Raw genomic sequence first — 20,565 nt, 5'->3', positions numbered from 1 at the left:
ACAATTTACTATATAAAAAATTACAATTCAAGAATATGAAAAGAAAATATACAAAATAAATGTCTTTTAGTACATTTTGACTCAATCATCTATCATAATGGAACTTGAGGTTCTTATAAATTTGGAAAATCATCTATGGTTTATTTTATAGTAAATTATGACAATTTTCCCTTTAATGATCAAGAAAGCAATTTTGAAACCAATGCTTTAAGGGATTGAATTAAGCGTTTATGTTTAGGAGAAGAAAACATGAACCAACAAATTTTTACAATTCAAGATTTAATAAAATAAATGACCCAAAATAATTTTTTATATATAGTAAATTTCAACTCAATCATCTAGCGAAATTGAACTCAACGTGTTTTTAAATTTTGAAAATCATATATAAATAATTCTAAACTAAATTGATAGCAATCTCACCTCCAATATACAAGAACAAAGAGTTAGTTTTGACAATATTCATGACGAAAAATATTTGTTTCGTAATTGCAATTAAAACTGAAAGAGTAAACATAAGTATAAAATACTTTATATACGGCACAATTCTTTTTTGTTTTTCTTTTTTGAATAATGAAGCCTAAATGTCAAATTACATTATGCTCGTAATGGTGAATTCCATTTTCAACAATAGCTTTTAATAATTTGTGAGGTATTAGAGATAAAACTTGTTTACCAATTGGCAAATATCATCGATTCTAAAAGACTTATGTGCCTCTCAAAGATATGGTACTAATTTAAGAACAATAAATTCCATGGTAAGGTTTAAACTTTAAACTATCTCTCGCGCGCATACACACAAAATAAGCTAAGAAAAATACGGACTTTAGATTGAAAAAATGGACATTTAAAAAAAAAAAAAAAGATTTCAAACATATTACAGTCAACTATCGTGTGACAGGGACATTGAGCCTGTTTGTACAATACTCCACGCTCTCAGACTTTACAATAATTTATATATAATATCCTTTAGATCTGCTTCAAAATCTATAGTCTGTGCGGAGTCCCAACTCCCCCAAGCTTCACATTCCCTCACTTCTTCATCAACTAACTTCCTTCAGGTAACTTCAATTCTCTCCATTTTATCTTATTCGCTTTACTTTCGTAGTTGCTTCTTCTTAGCTTTTATTTAATTTTAATCTAGCACCATGAAATGGAATTCCAATTCCATGGGATTTGGAAGTGCGGATTCTGCAGATGAATTTCTATTCTGAGTTTTAATTATATAGAACTTTATTTGAACATCCAAACCTTGGATTTGGAAATTGGAATTTCAGCTTCGAATTCCAGTCCCAGCTTTTTAAGTGCTTGCTGCTGCCACAAACAGCTGTAGGTTTTGATTTGGAATTCAGTATGAGTTTCAAATTGATTTTAAAGCCCTTTTTCTATTTGGGTATTGGAAATTGAGACTTGTTTTCCCAGATAATTTTGGAGGAACTAAAATTAGTTAAGTCTTTGTTGCATGCATTGTAATATTGTTGTGGATTTGGTGTGGCAGAAAAAAAAAATATACATTTGAGTGCAATGGCTGTGAGGAAGCCTGGTGTAATTGCTTTGTTTGATGTTGATGGGACCCTTACTGCTCCAAGAAAGGTATTAATTTTCATTTCATTTGGATATTGTTCCACCAGATTGTTTTTTTTATTTTTATTTTTATTTTTATTTTTTTTTATGAATATGATGATAGCAGCATAGGATCGCTATCGCCAATTGTTATTTCATTAGATTTATTGCATAAAATTCGTTTACGAGCATATCTATATTGAACTACTCATTATATTTGGGCTTTAAATTGTCATTGATGCAATGTTTTTTTTCCACTCAAATGTTAGGAGGCCACTCCAAAGATCGTAGAGTTCATGCGGCAACTCCGTGAGGTACATTATTAATTAGCATTTAGATTGGATTTTGTGGGACTTTTTTTCTTCATCTTTTACCAACCTCATATAAGGCATTGAATTACAATTGTGCAGGTTGTGACAGTTGGTGTTGTGGGAGGATCTGACCTTGTTAAAATATCAGAGCAGCTTGGGAAGACAGGTTTGCTCTATCTTTGCTTATAAGAGAAAGTATTTGGAAACGGGCTAGGAACCAAAAATCTGTGTGATCATTCCATTTAATTAAATATGATCTGAAAATAGACTGTGGTGCTTAGCTTTGAACCATGTTTTTCCTGTGAATCAGAGGCAATGTTCATCATGAACCTTGACAGTCAGAACATTATCTTTTTCATGGATTAGAAATTGGTTTCAAATCTAACCTTTGCAAGGTTGTTTTTATTTTTATTTTTAAATGTGATGTTCAAAGTGTTTGGTATCATTGTTTTGGGCTATTAAAACTGCCTTTATTCTATATTTGAACAGTTCTTAATAGTTCTCAAATCCAAGGCCAAAATGCAGTCATTTACTTTGCATTTAATATTTATGTGTTGTGACTATTGACTGTCTCTATTTTTATTCAAGTTGAGGGAACAAAAAGAGGTAGAGGAAGACCTAAAATAATATTACTAGTAGTAAAAATTGACATTTAGTTACAGATGGCGATAGAGAGTATAATTTTGGATAAGGTAGAATGGTGATGAAGAATACATGTGGGCAATCTCAATTAGTTTATTGAGGATCCTTAGAGATCTTAAATTTTTGGGACTAGGATACATGTTATCTTTTATTTTAACCACCTCTTTTTGTTGTGCAGTTATTGATGACTATGATTATGCATTTTCTGAGAATGGCCTTGTGGCTCACAAAGATGGAAAGCTTATTGGCACTGAGGTATTAATTACAGCATAAACCCAAAATAAAAGAAAGCGGTCACATTTGTAATTGATGTTTATAGCTTTAAATAGAAACAACACACTAGGGCTAGGAGCATCAAGAAGGTTAAATTGCCATTGATGCTTGTATACTACATCCCCTATGGCCCTTTGCTCACCCACTGAGTACATTTCCCCATAGAAGTGTTTGTTGCTCTGGAAAATTATGCATCAATTCCTAGTCACTTTTTTTTTGTACATTAAGTTTGAAAGTGTCTTTGGGTGCCAATGAGCTCTAGCTTCCTCCATAAAAATGGAACGGAGGCTGGGTTTAGGAGTTCATGAGTCAAGAGCCACTAGGAGTATGTGTAACTTGCCAATATAAAATAAGCATGGTGCTTGCTAACTATAATTTGTATCCTTAGGAACCATGATGAAATTTTATTATCTTTTGCATAATTATTGTTTATTTAATTTGATATTCCTTGGTGGGTTGCATTTCTTCCTTTGTCCAGAGCTTAAAGTCATTTCTTGGAGAAGAGAAACTCAAGGTAAGACCTTGTACTAAACTCTTGAACTGTTTAGTTACTTATTTGGAAAACACTCATCCTATTATACTGTTAGAACACCTAGACCAGCCCTCTTGCAGCATGTTCTTGCATTTTCATGGGCTAGACAATTAATTTCCCTAATGTATGCTTGCCTTCATGCCAAAGAACTCATTAACAATGACTAGAAGCATCTGGTTAATATTCCAAAACTGCTCTTCTGTAAGTCTATAATAATGATGGACAGGGAGAATGACTGTTGGATCTCTAGGTCATAGAGTTGTATGATATACTTAAATTCTTTTTACACTACTAGATTTATCAATTTGTTGTCCTGATGGATTGCACATTTGCAGGAATTTCTTAATTTTACTCTGCATTATCTTGCTGACTTGGATATCCCTATAAAAAGGTTAGTAGAACAAAAGCCTAAATATGTTTTTTGTGTATGTGACGCATAATTTTTGGACCATATGATTGTATTTTGTAATTCTTCAAGGAAGCTCGCCATTTCAAGCTCATCCTTCTCTTAATAAAATATCTTATATTTAAAATATAAATATAAATCTTAGTAAAATTTTTCTTGCAATATCTTTAGGGGAACATTTATAGAGCTCCGAAGTGGCATGCTGAACATATCACCTATTGGGCGAAACTGCAGCCAAGAAGAAAGGGATGAATTTGAAAAGTATGACAAGGTAATGATACTCTTTTTTCATTTCTTTTTCTTCCTTTTTTCCCCAAAATATTAAGTTTTAAGTTTTTCTTTTAGCTTTTATGTGTCTCAATATGTAATATGGAAAAAACATGCAAATGAGGTTTCAGGTTCACAATTTCCGTGCAAAAATGGTATCCGTGCTTCGCGAGAAGTTTGCACACCTTAATCTGACATTTTCCATTGGAGGACAAATAAGTTTTGATGTGAGTATTACTTCAGGTTACACTAAAGCTTCATTATGCTTTGATAATTCTTGGATTGGTGGTAAATTAAAAGGCAAGTGTAAGTGCCATTGTATCTAATTTTGGTGCATAAATTTTGTAACAGGTTTTCCCTCAAGGTTGGGACAAGACCTACTGCTTAAGATATCTAGATGATTTTCATGAAATCCATTTCTTTGGTGACAAAACTTACAAGGTCAGCCCTTTAGTCTCATCATTTATCTCTTTCAATTATTTTAATAAATATTTTGGCTGTTTTTCAAATTTGAGTAATGGTTTAATCCTGTCATGTTGGAAAAATTAGTCCTTAGTTTCACATGTAAAATATTTTTGGTTTTGATTAGAAATGATCACAGCAATGGGGCAAGTTAACTGGTTTAGAAGACTAGGGGAAAAACACAAGACAAATATAGAAATACATCCCACACCACATAAGATTTGATTTCTAATTAAAAAAATATACAAATATCCTCCAAATCTAAATTGTGCTGATCTTATTGTGAAACTCGATCGTGTTCTCACACTTTAAACTAAAAATTGGCCCTCAATTTTACTTCAGTTACCCCTTTGTGACATTTAAATGTGTTGTTGGTTGATGTCCACCTACAATCTTATTTTCCATATGACCAAATTTGTTAGTGATGTCTTCATTCCTTTATAATGCTTCATTTTATTTTTCTTTTATTCACACTAATGGAAGAGTTCTGGTTTTTTGTTTGTGCAGGGAGGAAATGACCATGAAATTTTTGAATCAAAACGAACAATTGGTCACACAGGTCAGCTCAAAACTTCAATTTGTATGCAAGTTCCTTTGGGAGTGAAAAATCATCTGGTTTTACATTTTAATAGCATCTGAATGTACAATTTTATCATATGGTGGAGTTATTACAGGACATAAGGGGTACGGACACCAAGATTAACAATAGAGAATGTAATATAGCATTATTTTTGTATGCAAAAGATTTCAAAAACTTGTTTCAAATGCCAAGCACAACCAAAAGGAGTCATTCCCAAAGCCTATTAGAATGGGTTGATTCATGTAATCATGTCTGCTGAGTGTCCAAAGATCAGTTGTTTTTATTGTAGTATAGTCTTGATGTTGACTGTTTTTTCTTTGCAGTTACCAGCCCTGAAGATACTATGGAGCAGTGCAAAGCTCTCTTCCTTGCAAACCCCTGAACATCTACCAACTGTTTAATCTTTAGATCTATGCCATTTGTATTTTATATGTATGAATAAAAGTACTAAGCAGCGATACTGTAAAATTCATTTTTGAACTGTTATTCTTATATTATATGTACGTTTTTATTGCCAACCTAAATTGTGATTGTTTATTGTTTTACTGAAATCAAATCTACTTACCAAAACAAAGGTGGAGGTTTTGTATTTATTTTTATATTTTTTGGACTAAAATATATAGTGCACCCAAGTTTGGAGAAATTTTTATTTTGGTCCCTAAAGTTTAAAATTTTGATTTCAATCCTTAACGTTTGAGACTGTTTGCAATATAGCCTTACATCCCCCGTTTTTGAACCTATCATCATTAATCTTTTCATTGATTCACTATTTTTTTTTACTTTCAAATATCAATGGAGGCATTACTCTACAAAAATAAATAAATTTATGGATGCAGCACCCACTCCTCAATCCACTTCATCTACTTACCCTCTAGTCATCAATTCCATCACTATGCATGGAAAAGGACAAAAGTGTATATTAGATTACCTAATTAAATTTAAATACATGATGGCATTAACCTATGAAAGATAATTTGTATTATCTTTTCCAAGGGCAATTGAATACAAATTATCTTTTCCAAGGGCAATCGAATTTAAAATTACCATGTTTGAATTCAATTAAGAAATCTAATGTAGTACATCTAAGGAAATGTACCTAGATTTTCACGTTGTCTTTTGTTTTTATTTTCTAAAAATTATGGGTGGCATTGTATTATGTTTTCAAAAAATTGAATTCAAAATTTTTTGTAGGGAACAAAAAATTGAAAACAAGTTTTGGGTGTTTTCTTGATACAAATTTTGGGTTCAGTGGCATTTTTGTTATTTAAAAAAAAAACTTTGGTAGGGCCCACACGGCATAAGTTTCTGTTGTCTTCTTGTTTACACTTCACTAGTTCACTCCCAAGTCTCTCTCTGAGAGAGAGAGAGAGAGAGAGAGAGAGAGAGAGAGAGAGAGAGAGAGAGTCTCTCTCTCTCTCTCTCTCTCTCTCTCTCTCTCTCTCTCTCTCTCTCTCTCTCTCTCTCTCTCTCTCAACCATTTCACCCAAATCTTATGTACGCCCTTGGGCACAGTTAATTAGATTCAACAACTAAATTCAAATACTTGGTTGCAGACTTGTAGTAAGCCAGTAACGAATAAAATTAGGTTTTACCATTGTTATTATTTAAAAAATTAATAAAAATTTAATTAGAAAACCTAATGTACTTAACCTAAAATAATCTATACATAAAATTTACCCAACTGTTAATTGTGTAACAATTAACTAATTATCAAAAACAATATATATTGTAAAACTCAACTTGTCATCATAGGAGCAACTCATTATTTATTTTCATAAATATATTTATCAGTTTATATAAAAATAATATTAAGGAGAGTTAAGTATTACACTCAAAACTTAAATGGAATTACATGTTTTATAAATAAATAAAAAAACCATACAGAGTTTTGTGTATTTTATCCTATAAAAAATGGGGGTTTTAGTTTTAGAATTGGAATTAATGCAATGTTGAATGCCCTCTATAGTCTATAGTGGGGAAAATTGGCATTTGTCACTAATTTACAAATTATGCAGTAAAATGTCATTATTTTAAAACTATTTAGTAAAATGCTCTTATTTTTGTAACTAGATTTTAATAAAATCAAGTTTTAAGTGGAACTTGACATTTGTAATGTCAAGTTTTGTGCAAAAATTTAAGTGAAACTCACATTACTAATGTCGAGTTATACTTAAAAATATACATATAACTTGATTTTGAGAATATCAAGTTTTACACATAACTCAATTTTGTTAAAATAGAATTTTAAAAATATGGGCATTTTACTAAATAGTTATAAAATAGAGGCATTTTACTACCTAGTTTGTAAATTAGGAATAAATACCCATTTTTCCCGGTCTATAGCTTACTCCTTTTCCCTCATCGAAACGACACCTCGTGTTTTCGTCAATTACTAAACGGCAGTCTCTTGTCTAAAACGAGAAGGTGCGAAGAAGCCTAAAAATTTCTTATCGTCGTCTTCTTCTGTCTCACTGATACTGTTTGCTCTCTCTCTCTCTCTCTCTCTCTCTCTCTCTTTGAGAGTTCAGTATACACTAAAAAAGCCAAATCCAATGGCTTGCGAAGCAGAGGATGAAAGCCCTAGATTCTTTGTAGCAGTGCACGTAGGTGCAGGATATCACGCGCCTTCCAATGAAAAATCTCTCAGATCCGCCATGAAACGCGCTTGCCTCGCTGCTTCCTCTATTCTCCGCAAGGTCTCTCTCTCTCCCTCTCTCCATTTGCTTCCCTTGAAAGTTTTCAAAAGCTAGGAATATCATTCCTCTATAATATATATATATATATATGCTGTTTCTTACGTGCTTTGCTCTTTTCTTGGTTTAGGGCTCTGGAAAATGCTTGGAAGCTGTTTCCGCAGCTATTCAAGTCCTAGAGGTATGAATTTTATGTTATTGTAATTGTTATGTTTAGGAGGTAATCATTTATAATTTGTAATATATTTCTAAATGTTGGAATGTTAGTATATAAGGATTAACCAATATTTGAGCTTATACTTTAGGAAATATTTTATTTTGTGGAGTGATTTTTCTATGAAATGTTCTTTTTTGAGTTAGAAAATATGTTCTTTTTTTTTTCTTTTTTTCTTTTTTTTTTTGGGTTATTGTGGATTTTCTTATTTGGTATGGTAATTTCGGATTTCAAAAAGATTAGACATTGCGTCTTATTTTTCTTATAAGTTTGCATGTAGATTGATTATATTATGTTTAATGAATTTTTATGATATGACTATTTTCATCAAGGATGATCCTTGCACAAATGCGGGTCGAGGCTCCAATTTGACAGAAGATGGTCGTGTAGAATGTGATGCCAGTATTATGGATGGTCATTCTGGGGCATTTGGAGCTGTTGGCGCAGTGCCAGGTATTCTTAATCCTGAGCATTACATATTTTATTGAATTTAACGAATGGAATAATGCATCACCAGCAATTTTTCTGGTTTATATGATTTTTCTTACAAATTGGAGGTTGTATTTCATTTAGAATCCGCCTTTCCCATGAATTTTCTGAATGTCACTCGTGAAAAAGGGGACAAAGTTTTAAGTTATGTATGTCTGTTCTGTATGTTGTAGACCAGGCGTTCAAAATGCAATCCAGATTGCTGCTTTATTGGCCAAGGAGCAAATGACGGGATCTCCTTTGTTGGGTCGAATACCTCCCATGTAATGATTACCTTGCTTTGCTTTTCCTTTAACCTATTGGAAGACTATAGCGAGTACCCTCCCATGAATATCATTCTTTTATTCCCGTTTTCCTTATGCAAAAAATAAGATATTTTGTATACAATTGTGGAAGAATTATCATGCAACCTGGTCCATAGTAGAGCAGGCATTATGTTTAATGGTAATGTTTGACTTTATTCTGCCTTTCTAGACATGTTGAATTCCAAAGAATTAAATCTGTGTTCTGTATATTCAGCATGTCACTCTATGATTACTTTCGTTTACCCGTTTTCTATATATGTGAGAACTAGTGCTCAATCATTGTTGTAGATCCATTATATAAATCTGTCTTATTGTACTTCTAGATGTCAATATTCTGGCTTATAATATCAATCTCTATGAAATAGTCACTTCTAAATTTTTGGATACATCAGTTTTCTAATAGTTTGTCGTCAGATGATTTTATCAAAAGAACATAGTTCACTACTATTGAAAATCGGTTATATTCTACTTGCATAATGAGTAAATGTGCCTCATAATTTCTTTTCATTCTTTTTTTTTTTTGTTTTTTGTTTTTTTTTTTTTTTTTTTTGTTTATTACTTCAAACTTACACCTGCAAAAAACATCATGTTACACAGCTTCTTGGTTGGTGAAGGAGCCCGAACATGGGCAAGTCCAAGGGCATTGCATTGCCAGCAACTATAGCAGAGGCTGATGAGGTCAATATCTTTTACCTTTTCACCCTCATTTTTTTTTAATCCCCGAACCTAACCCCAATGAGATTAAAGAATATTTATCCTGTTGAATTGTCAAGTTTGCATCTATAATTTCACTGATACTCAGCTGTAGAATTCTTTTTTACTTCTAAGGATGGGTAAGTTGATCTAGTGCATTTTGAACCAGTGGCTGATTACAGAAAGGGCAAAAGCACTGTGGAAAAAATATAAAGCAATGGTTGATGATGCCGAAACTAAGACAGATATTTCTGCCATGGAACTTTCTTCTAGTCCTCAAGAGATTGTTGCCATTTTGGGTATTTCATCTTCCTTTGATTTTGTATACATCTTTATTTTGATAAGTAAATGATTTTGTATACATCAATCCATTCCACTTCAAAAATAGATAATGTTTATAGTGCAAACATTGTCCGCATATTTCTGATCAGGAAGTAGATAATATGATCCACCTTTTACTTTCCACGTGTTATTTTATCCTAAGTACAGACACAGACATGGCAAAACACGGCGACAACAATTTTTTGAAAACTATGGAAGTGACTTTGAGACTAGGAAGCATGATAAGAAATAACAAAAGCAAAGGGAAATTGGAGTGGGGTTTTCCATATCTAGAAAAATGTTTGCACCATATTATATTTTGACTTAATATTATCTTTATGTAAATCTTCATTCTTATTATTATTATTTTTTTTTCTTTCTTCTTTAACCATCTGGCGTTACATTGAAATAGCACTGAATTTTTTAACATATTATCTTGTTCAAGATAGATATAATAATCACATGGCTCTGTTATCATGTGTGAGCATTGTGTAGGAGCTCCTCCGTTTTCTAATTCTATACACTTACAACTTTTACTGGATTTGTTGATTTTTTCATCCTCAAAACAAACCACAACACCCACCCCCCCCCCCAAAAAAAAGAAAAAGAAAAAGAAAAGAAGGGAAACACCCTTCTTGAGTATTATTCAGTTTGGGAGGCATGTTTTATGAAAATTGCATTTGTTCTTGGATTTAGAAGCTCAACCAGGGGAGACTTCAAGGGGGAATGGGGGTGGTGAATTTTCCATATCAAGTGCTTCAGAAGAGGATTGCATCATGGACACTGTTGGAGTTATTTGTATCGACGCTGAAGGTCACATAGCATCTGGGGCCTCAAGTGGCGGTATTGCACTGAAGGTGATGCATGGTTCCTTTGATATGCATTTGTATTTTTTAATGGCCTTTTAGTACCGTAGATAACTTTTTATCGGTCTCTCCTATCCTATGAAAAAAAAAAAAAACAGGTTGGTGGGCGTGTGGGACTAGCGGCAATGTATGGTTCAGGTTGTTGGGCATCCTCAAAAGGCCCCTTGGGGGCTCCATTTATAGTTGGTTGCTGTGCTACTGGTGCAGGAGAATACCTCATGAGAGGTTTTGCTGCTCGGGAGTGCTGTGTCTCGTCATCAATGTATGGGTCCCTGTAATAAGGAAAAGACAGTTATAGCCTTTGTTTCTATGTCGCTTAAAATGCCCAAAGGAAGAGGCAAAGTTTAGAGTCACCAAATTTAATCATAAATCAAAGTTAATTGTGTGTATCTTGGTTGTGGAAGCTATATCCTATTCTCACAAATTTAAACATGAATGACTCATACCTAGTTTACCTCTATCCTTTTAACAATAGTTTGTCGGTTACAACATAGTAGGCGCAATAGGGATTTGAAAGGATGCCACACCAAGAGTGAGAATTTTCCAATAAGTCAGGCTGATCCTTGCCTTCATGGATCATATTGAGGTGGCCAACCTTGATTTGAGCTTGATGTATATTCATTCATGCTACAGGAGAATGAGAACAGAAGTTGATCACTTTGTTGTATTTATAAAGTTTGTCAATATTTGGACTTGTGTTGTATATGAGCTGAGTTTACACATCTAGCTGATTAAGTCTTCATTAATCAATTCTAACCAAATGATTCAATACTTAATTGTGCCTAACAAAACAGGTCTGTGATTACATGCCACTTTCAAAACTTGGACATGATTGCTTTGTTTCTGAAGATCTTTAACTTTCCCTTCATTTGTCTAGTTAATTGAGAGAGAGAGAGAGAGAGAGAGAGAGAGAGCTTATGTTATTTGTTCTTTTTACTGAAAATTATGCAGTTTCTGTAAATGAGTTTTTTTATTCACTCAAAGCCAATATATGAATCTGACATTGTTATATTCGTTGCTTAGTTCACAGGTTGGTCCTGCCTCTGCTTGCATGAAAGTGTTGCGCTCTGTTACTAATGAGAGCAGACAGCATGGTGCTGATAGAAGTGCTGGGATTCTACTTGTGCAAGCTGATGCTCCTATATTGGTGAGCTCCTGACTGGATCTTCTTCATTAGCTTGTCTGGAAGGATTATGTATTTAAATATTGTTTTAGGTTCCAGGAAATTCAGCAAAGCTGAAAGCTATAGAGATTGCAGCTGCTTACTCTTCCTTGTCTTTTGGAATTGGATATTTTGGAAACTCTATGGAACGGCCCAAGGTAACATAATCTTTTGAATCATAGGATTTCAAATTTCTCTTCATTTTGTATGTTTGTCTTCTTCTCTTTTTTGTTTTATTAGTTAGTATTGATTTTCAGCTCAAATAGGATGAAAATTGTTTGATGTCAATGTCTGTGATACAAGAATATAAAAGCAGTGAACTATATGAGGGTATTCGTCCTGGATACTAATATTCTTCTTTAATTAGATATTTTATTACCAATGTATTAATATATATATATATATATATAAGCCAGCGGTGATATTATATTTCTTTACTGAGAGAGAGAGAGAGAGAGTTTGGAATAGTCTGAAATGCAAAAAATAATGTGACATGCCAAGAGACAGTCAGAGTGTTTCATGAAAATGAATGGCCTACATTGTGATCATCTAAAGAAATTATACGTTAAATAGTTTGTATTGCCAGCTGTTTACTTTCTTAATAAAATGAATGCATTTTGGTATGAGAACAACAGAAGTCTTGTTCAGCAACCTGGTAATTAACTCAAAATGCTGCATCATTGCCTGCTATCTATCAACCTCGGTTGATATCTAATGTAGACTCCTTTATAAAAGCAGAATTCTCATTTTCTTCTGATAACGTCTTTCAGGTTTCAATTCTTAGGAGTACAAAACAACAAAGCAAATCCGGGATAGACCATTTTGAAGCACGAATTGATCTTGCAGGTGAAAATTTGAGGTGACTGCTTTCCTTCTTCTGGTTTGTCATGTTCTTTTTATCAATGAAGAACAGGGCAACCTCGTTCATATTCAGAATTGACAAAAAAGATCACCATTTGCTTTTTCCTATTAGTGGTAATGGTAATTCCAAAGATCCCGATTGCTGCTTCAAATGGCCCTGCCTTCAGCGGAAACACAACACTAGTAAGTAGTGACTGAGAATTAAGAGTCTAGCACAGGTGTTAAGAAGGCCCTAAAATTGACTGCAAATTGATAATGTTGTTCACAAATAATTGTATCATGCCAAGTTCAATCGATGGATTAAAGAATTTTGCTACAAATGGCTTTTATATCTTTTAGTATTGATTTGAAGTTAGTTGTACCAACTTTGAAATTGTTTGTTGCAAATCTGCAATTGTTAAAATGATGGTTGCTTTGATTGTTTCAATATAAGCCATCTTTAGTTATAGAGGAAACCTTGTGCATTGTTTCATGGGTTTTGGCAGTGTCTTGTGACTCTTGTCCATCGAGCGGATTCAACCCATTTGCACAAAGTTCTGGCTTTATTCACCAAAATCAACTTATCAAACAAAAAAAAAATGTTGACTAAAATCAAATAGACGTAAAGATTTTGGTAGTACAGCAATAAGCGAGAATTTGGATGCTAATTTGACATCTTGTGTGACCCTTTTTTCATCAAAGAAAATAATAACATGCTCACCAACATTCTCTATAAGGAGGTTCTCACAAGGCTCTGAAAAGGGTATACAACTTTCAGTAGGCTCCAGGTTACACACAGAACAAAACTAATCAAGAGTTCCAGTAGCTTATCTGTTAACACCATTCCTCTTCAAGAGTAGAGGCAGCTTTTCCCCACTTTCACTTCCGATGCAAAATACATAACTACCATGTTTTCAGAGGGCCAATCCTTACATAAAAATAATGCTGCTAAATTGCCCACTGGAAATCATTTTAAAACCCTTTTTTACTCCATCTAAAGACTCTATTAAGTATATTTATTTCAAAACTGTGACAACCAATGCTAATCTAGGCTGGAGTGAGAATACACCCCATAGTAGAGGACAAGGTGATTACGAAATGTAAGCTGTGAATGAAGCATCTTTCCTTGCAGCAAAAACTCAGAAATTTCATTGGAAATTGTGTATCCTCTTTGCTGAGACAAGAGTATTTGAGAGAAGCATTGCTATTGTCATTGGACCCACTCCACCAGGAACTGGAGTGATAGCTGAAGCAACCTTGCAGGCCTCCTCATAACAGACATCTCCAACCAAACGGTAACCTCGAGGGCTTTTTGTGTCCTGCCAAATGCACAAATATGACCAGCTCAGTAACATGGAACCTTGAGTTAGAAAGCAACATCAAATTGGCACAAGCTATCATCTTTCATTCTTTTGGCAACAGTCATATTTTAAAATCATCTGATAATCCTCCAATGGATAGCACAATGGTTGGAGACCATGCCTCATGAAGCGGAGGTTTTTAAGGGAGACCATGTCACCAGTTCGGATTTCTCCTTTTCCCCTCCCTTCAGACTAAAACTTAAGGAATAATGCTAGGGACATACCCAACTACCACCCAAATCCACAACATGCATAAGTTTCACCTTGTGATTGGTGTACCTAAATTTTTTTTCCAGCAAGTAGCTGTGTGTAAGAGCTGAAATCCAATCACAAGTAGACACCCAGGCACGTTGTGAAAGGAAAATGTTAGGACCACAACTTTTGCCACAACTCACTCACGTGGCAAGTAGTGAGTGGTGGAGTAAAAGTGGTGGGTCCACAACTCCACCACTCACGACTTGCCACGTGAGCAAGTTGTGGCAAAACTTGTAGTCCTAACATTACTTCTTGTGAAATCGGGTGTGTCCATAGGCGGATTGTAAAAGAAAAAAATGCTAACCCTAGACAATGCTTCATTGAGTAATTTCTTATATTTCACAAGTTTTTAAGGGAGGAATAAAAGCCAATATGTGAGAGAGAGAGAGAGAGAGAGAAGCACCAAAGATATAATCAAGTATGATGCAAAAGACCACAGGTTTCTGCTCACCTCAACGGGATTAATTCCAACATCAATAATAACTGCACCAGGCTTTATCCAGTTGCCCCTAACCATATTTGGTTGGCCTACAGCTGAAATAATAATATCTGCTTCTCTTATGTACTCCTCAGGGTTTTTGGTTCTCGAATGGACTATACTTATGGTAGCATCTTCCCTCTACAATGTTAAAACATCACAATAGCATTAGAATCAAACAGAAATGAAACATAGCAAACTAATGATCTATTCTTCAAATAAGTGAAGTTAGGGCAAATGAAATCTCACTTGCAGCAATAGAGCGGCTGGCATTCCAACGATATTGCTCCGGCCAATTACAACTGCTTTCTTTCCTTTGATATTAATACCATATCTATGCAACAACTCTATACATCCCTTTGGCGTGCATGGAACAAACAAGGGTTCTCTACCTCGCATGGCTAGACAGCCAATGTTCAGTGGGTGAAATCCATCCACATCTTTCTCAATGCTAACAGCATTTAAGATGTTCTGCTCGTTCATATGCTGGTAAGAAATCCAAGAAGACAAAGAAACTCAGAAAGACTTTTTCATGAATCACAGGCAGAAATAACATTGAGGCTTCAAACATGCTAACACAGTAATAAATTATAGCATAAATCTTTATGTATAATATTTGGTATGACTTCACCAAAATCAATAATATCAGCATCATAAAGTAATAGGGCAGTTGGGCATAGAAAGAACACTGCATTGTGCCAATGTTTTCATATATGATTTCTGAATAAATCAAGATTAATGAACCACACACCACAATATCCACAAATCTCCAAAACTGCCCTGCTATTTAATTCATAGTGTCATAGCATAAATAAATGCACATGATGAGACCCATACATACGTGTTAAAATTTTTCTAGGCCAAAATACACTATTGGTCTATAAATTTTAATTCATAGCAGTTTTAGTCGCTAAAGTTTGAAGTAATTGCTTTTAGTACCTAAGAATATAAAGTGATCCATTTTAGTCCCTACCAAACCTAAAGGGATCGGTTTTAGTCAGTATAAAGTATTGAAATGTTAGTTTTTGATTTGGCTATGTCATCTAAGGGACCAAAAGCAATCACTTTAAACTCTAGGGAATAAAATTGCTCTGGCTAAACTAGAATCAACAGTGTATGTTAATGTAAGCTGGAAAATACTTAACAAAGAGTATACAAATACACATAATAATAATAAGCTATAGAATCAATTCTTCTACATCAATTAGTACAATGATATCAATGTGCAAATACATTAACATACCATGACATAAAACACATATTTTTCTCGAAATAAAAGACTGAACGACTAAGCCTTAGTCCTAACTAACTGGGATTGGACACATGGACGGTCTTGACATTTTCTTACACGTATATTTGTAAAGACAGCTAAATAAGAAAACTTGAAAATCCATACAACAAAAGAATAATTTACTTTTACACTTAAAAAAACACACCCTTTTTGTTTATTTTTGCATTATACCATGATTTTCAACAAAAGAAATAACGAAGTTGAAATTGAGAAGCGTACAGAAGGCAGAGGTAACTGAACGAGGATTCCATGAACCGAAGGATCATCGTTGAAGTCAGAGATAAATTTGAGCACTTCCTGTTCTGTACAATCCTCTGGCAAACGAACTTCAAAGGAATTAATCCCCACAGACTCACAAGCTTTCTTCTTGTTGCGCACGTAAGTTGCAGAGTCCTTCCTATCCCCAACAAGAATAACCGCTAATCCTGGAGTAACACCGATAGCATTCTTCATCTTTGATACTTCTTCAGTTATCTCATCTCTGATTTGCTTCGCAATTGCTTTTCCGTCAATAACTATAGCAGATGTCTCAGTAGCCACTGATGCTGTGTGCCAAAAAACAAAAGAAATGAAAATTGAGAGAGAGAGAGAGAGAGAGAAGCACCAAAGATATAATCAAGTATGATGCAAAAGACCACAGGTTTCTGCTCACCTCAACGGGATTAATTCCAACATCAATAATAACTGCACCAGGCTTTATCCAGTTGCCCCTAACCATATTTGGCTGGCCTACAGCTGAAATAATAATATCTGCTTCTCTTATGTACTCCTCAGGGTTTTTGGTTCTCGAATGGACTATACTTATGGTAGCATCTTCCCTCTAACAATGTTAAAACATCACAATAGCATTAGAATCAAACAGAAATGAACCATAGCAAACTAATGATCTATTCTACAAATAAGTGAAGTTTGGGCGAATGAAATCTCACTTGCAGCAATAGAGCGGCTGGCATTCCAACGATATTGCTCCGGCCAATTACAACTGCTTTCTTTCCTTTGATATTAATACCATATCTATGCAACAACTCTATACATCCCTTTGGCGTGCATGGAACAAACAAGGGTTCTCTACCTCGCATGGCTAGACAGCCAATGTTCAGTGGGTGAAATCCATCCACATCTTTCTCAATGCTAACAGCATTTAAGATGTTCTGCTCGTTCATATGCTGGTAAGAAATCCAAGAAGACAAAGAAACTCAGAAAGACTTTTTCATGAATCACAGGCAGAAATAACATTGAGGCTTCAAACATGCTAACACAGTAATAAATTATAGCATAAATCTTTATGTATAATATTTGGTATGACTTCACCAAAATCAATAATATCAGCATCATAAAGTAATAGGGCAGTTGGGCATAGAAAGAACACTGCATTGTGCCAATGTTTTCATATATGATTTCTGAATAAATCAAGATTAATGAACCACACACCACAATATCCACAAATCTCCAAAACTGCCCTGCTATTTAATTCATAGTGTCATAGCATAAATAAATGCACATGATGAGACCCATACATACGTGTTAAAATTTTTCTAGGCCAAAATACACTATTGGTCTATAAATTTTAATTCATAGCAGTTTTAGTCGCTAAAGTTTGAAGTAATTGCTTTTAGTACCTAAGAATATAAAGTGATCCATTTTAGTCCCTACCAAACCTAAAGGGATCGGTTTTAGTCAGTATAAAGTATTGAAATGTTAGTTTTTGATTTGGCTATGTCATCTAAGGGACCAAAAGCAATCACTTTAAACTCTAGGGAATAAAATTGCTCTGGCTAAACTAGAATCAACAGTGTATGTTAATGTAAGCTGGAAAATACTTAACAAAGAGTATACAAATACACATAATAATAATAAGCTATAGAATCAATTCTTCTACATCAATTAGTACAATGATATCAATGTGCAAATACATTAACATACCATGACATAAAACACATATTTTTCTCGAAATAAAAGACTGAACGACTAAGCCTTAGTCCTAACTAACTGGGATTGGACACATGGACGGTCTTGACATTTTCTTACACGTATATTTGTAAAGACAGCTAAATAAGAAAACTTGAAAATCCATACAACAAAAGAATAATTTACTTTTACACTTAAAAAAACACACCCTTTTTGTTTATTTTTGCATTATACCATGATTTTCAACAAAAGAAATAACGAAGTTGAAATTGAGAAGCGTACAGAAGGCAGAGGTAACTGAACGAGGATTCCATGAACCGAAGGATCATCGTTGAAGTCAGAGATAAATTTGAGCACTTCCTGTTCTGTACAATCCTCTGGCAAACGAACTTCAAAGGAATTAATCCCCACAGACTCACAAGCTTTCTTCTTGTTGCGCACGTAAGTTGCAGAGTCCTTCCTATCCCCAACAAGAATAACCGCTAATCCTGGAGTAACACCGATAGCATTCTTCATCTTTGATACTTCTTCAGTTATCTCATCTCTGATTTGCTTCGCAATTGCTTTTCCGTCAATAACTATAGCAGATGTCTCAGTAGCCACTGATGCTGTGTGCCAAAAAACAAAAGAAATGAAAATGCGTTCAACATGTTCGACAAAATGCCACAATGAAAGAAAAACAGAACAGACTAAAAGTAAAGTACCTGAGACGAGGGGCGATGGTGAAGGTGAACAATGGGTGGTGAGGGCTGTGAGAGAGGTGAGGTGACGGTGAGGGAGTCTCACTCCGACAAGGCGGTTAAAAGAAACGACGCCGTGTTGGCGGCTGAGGTTGCGGGTTAAGGGGAGGAGAAGGCGAGCCGTGGTGGAGGATTCAGGGGACAATCGGACTGCGCCGCAGATTTTCTCCATTCAGCTCCGAAATACTCTTTTCTTTTACTCTCTGCTCTCTCTTTCTCACTCTTGATATCTTTTTTGTGCGGGAGGAACTCACGGACACACACTCGACGGGCGCCGTTTTGCTTTTTGAAGCTACTTCTAATTTTTGTTCTCCAATCCAAAATTCCTTCTTTTTTTTTTTTCATTTTTTTGATAAAAAAGTTCCGAATTATTAGACAATGGGTCAATTGTACTCCAAATTATTTTTTATTTATAAAAAATTCTAAATTATTAGACCATGGGTTATTTATTTATTTACTTTTTTTTTTAATGATGAAAATGGGTTAACTTAATTGTACTTTATCTATTGGTCCATTTCAATCTTTTCTTTTATCTAACAAAATTCCTTATGCCACAATTTATTCACATAGCGAATTGTGAATAGTAGAGTAATAGTAATGGATTTATGTGGTTTTACAATTCCACCAGTCATAATTTACTATGTGAACAAGTTATGGTCCTAGCATGTAAACTTTACAATTGAACAATGTACTCCCAAGTTGATTAGTAATTAACAAATTGCTCATTACCTATTAGATTTTAAAAAAAAATAGAAAATTTTAACAACCCAATTATATATATATATATATATATATATATATATTGGCTCTGATACCAAAAGGGGGTAAGTTACAGGTGATGGGTTCTTGCCATCTGAGTGCGGAAATATAAAATGTACAGGTTACAGTTGTGGATACAAGTGTAAACTGGGATACAAACTAAAACTGCCATCTGATTACAAAATAGTAAAGGAGAGGGCTGTGAAGTGTTTTGCTGACTCTGAGCTAAAGACTTCTGAGGTTGCTAAAATAAGACCTCCTGATGGTAGCCAAAATTAGGACCTTCCTAAAATTGGGACTTGCTTTAGACTAGAGAGGAAGATGCCTTTTATAGAGGAAGGGAGCATCGGATCCTGCTGAAGATTGCTGAAAATCCGGAGGAGGTGAAATGCTTTAACTCGGGTGACTAATCATTTCAGCCGAAAGCAATAGTAACTCCATGATTTTTGTCGGTCACTGTACATGAATAGTGTTGTGTCCCCTTGCTTTTCTGAATCACTGTTCATCAGTACTGTTGGAAGAATAGTGATTTGTCGAAGAGTTCTGGTATTGTTCATGTCAGGAATTTTGAATAGTAACCGGTTCTGAACACTGTTCCAAATAGAATTTTAGTCTTCATCCAAATTGTAACCATCATAAGGATCTTGAGAATCCTATAATGGGTCAAAAGGATATTTGTTGACTGATGCTGCTGAAGAGGCAGGAGAAACTCTGTCTGTTGACTCTTACCATTGAATTGGAGGAGCAATTGCTGGGCAAGATCTTTGAGCACTTTGCTAGATTTTTCCGATGATCTGGACGGAGTCTAGGTTTGACTGAGATCTTGTAATGTTAGCAATGGCTGTCTAGACTGAAGGAGTGAAAACCCTTAACTGGTGGAGGATTTCTGGACCATCCTCTGGGTTTGCAGTTCGTATTGCTGGATGGAGTGTCTGTACCATAATAATCCGAAGGAGGACTATGATGGTAATCATGCTCATGGAAAGTAGCGAACTGATTAAAGACACCACACCAATTCAAGGCTTCATATTCTGGAGCTTTACTGATGAATCTTCTTGGATCATTATTGTAATTAATCCATTGAAGATCCATGGCTGCTTCGGAATATGGCTTGGTAGTGAAAACTGAAATTCTTCCAGTGCTACCGACAAAAAGAT

The 20,565-nt window shown here is 34.6% G+C and overlaps 3 protein-coding genes across 3 annotated transcripts; 2 read left to right on the top strand and 1 right to left on the bottom strand.

Moving 5' to 3' along the window:
- Positions 1–947: 947 nt before the first annotated feature.
- LOC112005717 (phosphomannomutase) lies at positions 948–5,551 on the top strand. Its single transcript, XM_024038015.2, has 12 exons — positions 948–1,058; positions 1,496–1,590; positions 1,830–1,874; positions 1,971–2,037; positions 2,692–2,768; positions 3,265–3,300; positions 3,654–3,709; positions 3,896–3,995; positions 4,123–4,218; positions 4,343–4,432; positions 4,961–5,012; positions 5,357–5,551. Exons 2-12 carry the CDS (start codon positions 1,522–1,524, stop codon positions 5,413–5,415), a joined length of 747 nt encoding a protein of 248 aa, XP_023893783.2. The 5' UTR covers positions 948–1,058; positions 1,496–1,521; the 3' UTR covers positions 5,416–5,551.
- Positions 5,552–7,443: 1,892 nt separating this feature from the next.
- Positions 7,444–13,053, top strand: LOC112005719 (putative threonine aspartase). The gene is given in 13 exon segments (XM_024038017.2): positions 7,444–7,729; positions 7,857–7,907; positions 8,273–8,393; positions 8,608–8,692; positions 9,332–9,360; positions 9,363–9,412; positions 9,597–9,726; positions 10,445–10,605; positions 10,713–10,876; positions 11,638–11,761; positions 11,830–11,934; positions 12,547–12,622; positions 12,750–13,053. Coding segments are annotated over 13 exon segments (1,326 nt in total). The 5' UTR covers positions 7,444–7,585; the 3' UTR covers positions 12,836–13,053.
- Positions 13,054–13,264: 211 nt separating this feature from the next.
- LOC112005718 (bifunctional protein FolD 4, chloroplastic) lies at positions 13,265–18,983 on the bottom strand. Its single transcript, XM_065775781.1, has 8 exons — positions 18,614–18,983; positions 18,192–18,517; positions 16,931–17,167; positions 16,606–16,821; positions 16,221–16,550; positions 14,960–15,196; positions 14,684–14,851; positions 13,265–13,935 (listed from the first exon to the last, which is right to left on the bottom strand). The coding sequence occupies exons 1-8, from the start codon at positions 18,819–18,821 to the stop codon at positions 13,765–13,767; spliced, it is 1,893 nt and encodes a 630-aa protein (XP_065631853.1). The 5' UTR covers positions 18,822–18,983; the 3' UTR covers positions 13,265–13,764.
- Between the last annotated feature and the right edge of the window lie 1,582 nt (positions 18,984–20,565).

The sequence above is a fragment of the Quercus suber genome, unplaced genomic scaffold, assembly GCF_002906115.3.
Source record: "Quercus suber isolate HL8 unplaced genomic scaffold, Cork oak 2.0 scaffold_119, whole genome shotgun sequence".
Classification (NCBI taxonomy): Eukaryota; Viridiplantae; Streptophyta; class Magnoliopsida; order Fagales; family Fagaceae; genus Quercus; species Quercus suber.
This window is presented reverse-complemented; position numbering and strand designations above follow the sequence as displayed.